Here is a 7,375-nt window from a genome sequence, read left to right on the forward strand (position 1 = left end):
TTTTTTAACGATTTTGAAAGTTAAATTTAATCATTAAATAAATGAATCATTATGGTATTGTTTGAGCTTTAAATTATAAATTGAATCAGATTATTTTCTTATAAAACTAATTTTGTTAAACTAATGGTTAGTCTATAAAATTATTGGATATAAATTTACAAAACCTTCCATTTTTAATACATGAAGATTTAAGAATTTTGAAACCAGTACTGATTTCCTATTTAACAGTTTAAATGCTTTCATATTTCAAAAAGATTTAAAAAAAAATTTTTTTAACAAGTTTAGAATTGATGACTTGTCTATAAAAAACAAAATGGTGCAAGTCTATAAATGGTCCACAAGTAATCTTTTTTACAATGAAAATCTGAAAAAATCTTTATAATTTACATTCCCAATAGGTGTCGCTAGCAGTGTGTCATTCAAAAACAAGATGGCGTGAAGTTTTTCTTAGATAACATGTCTCATAATATTTGATTTTCTTAAATAAAAAAAAAAAACTACTTGATCGATTTACATGATTTTTGGAATGTGACATTTTCATGCAATGAAACACACGTACATTATAAAGATTTTTTTCAGATTTTTATAGTAAAAAAGATTACTTGTGGACCATTTATAGACTTGCACCAACAAAATTCATTATGGTTGACTTAATTTTATAATTTTCAAATAGGATTAAAAAGAATTTTCATTTTATTTTATGCTATTGCATTTTTGCTGTAGAAAAGCAAACTATTATTAAATAAAGTATTAATTAAAAATATGTCCCATAGAAGCGAGATACATATGCGCGCGCACACACACACACACTAGAATTGATAGCATAATTTTCTTACTAGAAATTTGATTAAGTAAGACAAAAAAGTGATTAATTGAACTAATGGTTTGTTTTTCCAGTTCCTGTGATATCCGCTATACTGAAGGAATTCAGAGTTTGAACTGGACCAAAATCATGAAGACCATCACTGATGATCCTGAAGGATTCTTTGATAATGGTGGATGGAGTTTCCTTGAACCAGAAAGTGATGCCGAGGATGAAAATGACGAGGAAGATGAAGATGATGCTTACGTTCCAAGTGATGATAGCGGCGAGGAGGAAGCAAGCAGTGAAGAAGACAGCGAGGGAAGTAATTGGGAAGATGAAGATTCAGGTAAAAAACGTTTTGGATGGTTTTTCATTGAACATCACATGTTTTAGGAACTTCCGTATCGATTGTTAGAAAGATGGTGCATGTGGATGCTTTAGTATTTTAAGGGAAACTGCTCCAGACAAGGCATGAAACCACTTGATGTAAGGAACTTAAAAAAAAAAAATATTTCAAAGTTAAAAACTTACCAGTGATTAGTTTTGGATCAAATAGATTCTGATCTGCAAAACAGCAGTTCTTACCTCCTTGTCAGAAACCTCACTCAAGGAATGTGAGGACTAAAGAACAAAATAAGGAAATGGTAATACTGCACGATTTAACGTCTTTTGTTTCCATCTGCTGGAGTTCAACGTTAATGTTGATGACTGATGACCGCTCTTCAGGCATTGCAATCGTTGACCAGCATGGGCAGCCATGGTGGTGTTCAGACATCGCTACTTTCGCTGGCCGCAGTATTTGCCTCTGACATCAAAGGATAACATTCTGTGTTGCGAAAAGTTGTCATCCATTCTCTTCACATGTCCAAATCATCTCAATCTTCCACATCACATGATAACTTCCACAGATGCCAAGATTTTCTCTCAGATCGGCCATGCACCTCTTGTCCATAATTTTCGAAGATCAGACCTATCTGACCATGACCTTATCACTTCTTACAATACCATGATCAGATGGATCTGCTCCTCTAAAATTATGTTCAAGAAGCACATGGGAAGTAAAGGTCTGAGAATGAATGTTATCAAGACCAGATGATCAGTTTTAGTGTTGCTCTATTTATGGAAAGAGATTGAGGTATAATGTAATTTTTTTTTGCTACGTGTAAACAGTGAATACACAATAAGTGCGTTGAAATTCATAGATTTCGATGACAATAAAATATGGGAGGGTGAAATTACAGGTAAGTTGGGAAGGAGATAATCAAGTTTTGTGTAAAAAAAAAAAAAAAAAAAAAAAAAAAATATATATATATATATATATCTCAGACAATGGATATAGATGACAGGACTATTGATGTTTAAAAATGTAACGTTGGTGATATTATTAGAGCTGTTGCAATTGCAAGTAAGTTAAAAAGTGGGGAGGAAGTTTGGCTATTACTGACCAACTGATTGTTACCATTGTTGACCAAGGGAAGAGTCTGTTGAGCATGTATGGAAAGTGTGATAATGCATAGAAGAGAAACATCAGAGGGAGATTAAATTTGGAAAGTATAAGATGTGTACAGAACAGGAGACTTTGTTGGTATGGTCACATTAAAAGAATGGATACATGTTTTTGGGTTAGTGAGTGAAGAATATTTGATTTGGCAGGAAAGGTAGATATGATATGACTGAATTTGAGAAAAAAAATGGATAACCTGGCCAGAGATAGGTTAGTGAATTTCTAAAAGCCGTCCAAGAGATTTGAGGATGTAAAGCAGATAATAAACTGAATATGATAGATATAAAATAAATGTGCCCTTTTTTCTCTAAGATCAGGCGTAGCTGTTCAAAATTTTACTTGAATTTACACATTTATTAGAAATCCATGGATCCAACTTAAAAGAAGTTCATACAAGGATCGTTCTGAAATTAATGCATCCTATTTTTCAATTAAAAAAAGAAAATAATAAAACAAACTTTTAATTTTCTACATAGTCATAAGCATTCTCGATGCACTTTTGCCAGAGATGAATGATGACTGTGCATGGGTGTCCAGGGCGCACTTTGTCACTCGCATGTCACCACTCTGAAATTGACGAACCATCTCCTGTGTTGACATTAACTATATCGGTTTCGTAAATGGTCAACTGGTGCCAGTGAATGTCGATTGGAACATAGCTTGTAATTACTGCAACGGGAAGTAGGTGTAACTGTAACGGGAAGTAGGTGTAACTGTAACGGGAGATAGCATTTCTGTTGGGAAACATCATTGATTTGTTTTTGTTTTTTAATCATTTTCAGGTTCTGAAGATTATGAAGAACTTGCTTCAAGCGAAGAAAGTGGCAAAGACTGGGACGAACTCGAGGAAGAGGCCAGACGAGGTAAAAAAAAAAAAAAATGATGAATGAAGAAAACCTTTTTTTATTTATTTATTTTTTTTGGTTACCTGAAATGAAAATTTTCATCTTTTCCGTTAAAAAGCAGAAGCACGAGGGAAACCTGAAATCGATACCAACATCCATGATAAAATCTGTTGCTCGGAACTGACGGAAGATTCAAATATGGCAGCTAATTTCTCGACTGATCTTATTTCGAATCGCAACATCTTAAGAAATAAGGAAGTTCCCAGAGCTGCCAACCTTGTGATATACTAGCTGATGCATAGATAAGAAAAGAAACTAACCCTAATGAAACTGATCTTTTAAGACCGGTCACTGAACGCAAGACATGTAACTAGATTTTAAATGTGAAACAAATGAAAGAACGCCGAAAAAAAACAAAAAACAACACACTCTGAGTTTTGCCTTAGCTTGAACAAAGTCAATCCTTAGAGTTCATATGTCTGCGGACAACATAATGATGAACCAACGTTTTATTTATGTTTTACTTTGTATTAAGTATTCCCAAAGTTATGCCATAAAAATTTTGATAACTCAAAAACTATTTGTTCCAATTTAAATGTTGCAAGGTGGTTATTGAAGCACATTTTTGAAAAAATAGAAAGTTGAAATTCTATCAAATATCATTTTTTTTTTTTTTTTCAGATTCAATGTCAAGGTCATATAAGATAACAGAATTTTCATTGGTTAAAATATAAGCCAAGTAGTTAGCCTCTACAATGAAGAAAACCAAAGTTATTGCCAAAAGTTTGGTTTTGACCATGATATCCCTAAATTAAATATGTTCTAAGTTAAACCATTACTGATTTTTTTAATTAAGTTTGGTGACAATTGGTCAAGCAATGTGTACACTAGGCTGTACACAAATAGTGACAATTCTATCAAAAACATAACCCCTGCCTTAGCTGAAGCAACAATATATATATATATATATATATATAACTTATAGAATAAAAGAATAAAGACATTTTTATCCTCCTCCCCATCCAGTGACCCTTTTTGGAAGATGAATTTTCCACATTAACAAATGACCTTGCGCCCATCTCTGCCTTTGTAGGGAGACAAGTAACTAAGATAAACTTGGAGGTTATTTTTGTAAAACTTTTTAATAAATCCTCAAGATTAAAATCCACTTGAGAATACAACTGAAGCAAAAAAAACTCCCTGATATGAGGTTCCTGTGTTCACAAAGTATCTGCCATTGATTTGACACGAAGTATAATAGTGACTGCTTCTTTTATTTTTATATTTAGCTCGCTAAAAGAACAAAAAAAAGAAAAAGACTTTAAAAAAAAAAAAAATCATTATTGCTGAACTCTACAACAGGAAATAGCAGTAGATCCAGCTTTCATCGCAGATCACCAGATAATAAGAATTGCTGGATCTGAATTGACCAGCTCGACCATCTCTCTGTTGTCATGACAACGTCTTTCTGATCTTTTCTGAACATCCTTAGGTCAAACTTTGCGCAAATCTTTCGCATTTTCAGTTTTTCACAAATAATTGTGTATACAGTTTCCGCACATTAAACTGTGCACTCATTGTTTCTATAAACACATGACGATCCTTATCCATTAAATTCTTTATTTGGCTAATCAACTCTGGTGTTCTGAGTTTCTTGCTCCCTCCCCCAGCTATCATCATCCCTCACAGACTCCTTGAATCTCTTATGCCACTCAAAATCTGATGTTCAATTCATGCAAGATGGTCCAAAAGCAGTCTGAAGCATTCCATACATTTCTGTGGCATTTTTTCTAAGTTTAAAACGGAATTTTATTGCATATCGTTCTTCTAAAGTGTCCTCACATCCAGATTGCATTTTTGAAATTCACCAGCTGTGACAATCCGGCTTTAGTAGGGTGTATTCCAATTGCTGCTGTAGCTTTTCATTTGAACCTGAAGGCATAAAAATTGGTCAGTCACCTCATAAGATGTATAGCAATAAGATACTGGATTTTCAAGAGTCTAAGATAATTTTAAATGCCTTTACAAAAATAATCTGGAAACTTATTGAAGGCACCGTGTAACAAGGTTGATTTGGAAAATTGTTTTAATTCCTGAAGGAAACAAAAATGTATGACAAAATATATACCCTTATCCCTGAGTGGCTTCCGGGCCTTGATAAGTGGTGATCACTGTGTTAAAAAAAAAAAATAAATATAATCAAAAGGTTTCAATAACCATATTATTACAATAATTATGATATGGTAAATCCTGCAGTGCCAAGCACTATGACTATCTATCTATATATATATATATATATATATGGAGGCCTTATTTAATGTTTTGGCATTGACCCAAGAGGTTGATGAGCCATAAAACAAACCAAATCAAACTACTACGTTATTGAGACAGATGGATTAGGTGAGGATTAAACATGATAAATGAATAAAACTTATTTGACAACTTATGAGTTTTGTGATATTTGCTGTTCTGCTGACTTTCAGACCCGAATCAAAGTGTAGTATCTGCTCTATTCTCAATTGAAAGAGGAGAGATCCTTTTTTATTTGAACAGTTTAAAATTTTGTTGCATCCAAAGTGTTCTTTTGGGAAGGGGGCACTGGATATCTCTCACACACAAAAGACCTATCTAATTTTGTCTTCATAGGGAAGCAACTAAATAGGAACATTGGATTTGAAGAAGACCCTGTTGTAGCTCATCGAAAAGCAATCTTCTGGTAACATGTTCCCTAGATAGTTTCTTTCCAAGAAACTATGTTCATTAAAAATTCTGTTTGATGTTTTCTTTGTGCAATTGTAGACATAAGACTGTTGCTTGTGGCTTACGAGGACGAACTGTTTAATTAATTTTGAGGTTTAAGTGATTATTTAAATGTCGATCCATTTAACAAGGTTTGCTTGCGAGATGTTTACAAGTATGAAGATTTAAAAATTTTCTTTCTTTTCCTTGCAGCTGATTATGAACGTACCCAGGAGGAGGAGCAGGACAGCCGAATGGGGAGATCAAGCAAACCGCCACCAAGTCACAAGAAGCGGAAACATGAAAGCAGCAGCAGCAAGTCTCCTTCGAAAAGCAAAAGCTCTAAGCACAAGTCTCCCAGTAAACACAGTTCTTCATCCTCGAAGCATAGCTCGTCTAAGCACTCATCTCCTCCCAAGAAAAAGAGGAAGTAATGAGTAAGAGGAAGATGACTTAATAAGGAGGAAGCAACAGGGGGGGGGGGTCAACTGGTATCAAAATGTCAGAAACAAGATCTTCACTTTAAAAAAAAAAAACTTCAAAAAAAAAAAAACTTCAAAAATTTTTTTAAATCATAGGAGCATCTCTTCCCATCCTCCATAAAGAACATCAATGCAGGAATTATACAGAATTAAAAAAAAAAAAAAAAAAAAAAGAATGTGAAATTAAATCAATAAAGGAAAAAAAAAAAAAGGGAAAAAATGTTATTGTTCATCTTTAACAAAACAAAAAAAACCCATACACACACACATGCACGCACACAAAAAAAAAAAAACACATTAAAATTGATAAGGGAGACAACTCTTGGTTGTCTTTATCAAATCAGATAATGGCAGTATTGTCAGATAAACAAAAATATGAAAAAAAAATTTCCCGCCAACTTTTTAGATGAGGATTGATTGTATGAATTACTTTCTTCATTTTTGGGTGTTATTCTCGCATGTTTGCAAGGATCTATGGTCCCAAACGGATAAAGGTGATAAGGAATAATTCTGGACGTTTAACGTTCAATCTTCAGTACGGGTGATACTAAGAATACAATTATGACTTCTGCTCGATCGTGGTGAACAAAACGGGGGCAAGCTGTTGTTGAGGGTTAAATAAATGGTTCTGCTCAAAATTCTGTGCAGATTCCCGTGTTTAACTTAAAGATTCCCGAGTTAGACAAGATGTGCCTGAAGATCGGAAGTTACTTTGAAATGTTAAGAACAAATAATCCGAATAATACTTAAACTTATTAGAAAAAGTGGAATTCTATTTTCATCTGTTTAGATTGTAAGAATAAAACTTAAGACTGGAAATATTTTAATTATTTGTTTTACTTTTTTTGTTGAAACACATTGAAGAAATAAATTTAAAATAAGTTACAAGAAGGTTTAAGTAAAGAATATTATTTAATAAATCTAAGGAGTTAATATAAAGAAAAGTGTATGGTGAAATGCAGAATTTAACCTAATTTAAAAAAAAAAAAAATGCAGAAAA

General features: G+C 33.1%; 1 protein-coding gene across 1 annotated transcript in view; it reads left to right on the forward strand.

Annotated features, from left to right (window-relative positions):
- Positions 1 to 6,551, forward strand: part of LOC145277528 (FACT complex subunit SPT16-like) — a 119,174-nt gene extending 112,623 nt beyond the window's left edge. Inside the window, exons 23-25 of the mRNA XM_080128975.1 lie at positions 898 to 1,151; positions 3,092 to 3,172; positions 6,107 to 6,551. Of these exons, the coding sequence (XP_079985101.1) occupies positions 898 to 1,151; positions 3,092 to 3,172; positions 6,107 to 6,327 (556 nt within the window). The 3' untranslated portion in view covers positions 6,328 to 6,551. The remainder of the gene's footprint in view (positions 1 to 897; positions 1,152 to 3,091; positions 3,173 to 6,106) is intronic.
- The last annotated feature ends 824 nt before the right edge of the window (positions 6,552 to 7,375 follow it).

Source organism: Euprymna scolopes, chromosome 6, assembly GCF_053919585.1.
Source record: "Euprymna scolopes isolate OS-2025 chromosome 6, ASM5391958v1, whole genome shotgun sequence".
Taxonomy (NCBI): domain Eukaryota; kingdom Metazoa; phylum Mollusca; class Cephalopoda; order Sepiida; family Sepiolidae; genus Euprymna; species Euprymna scolopes.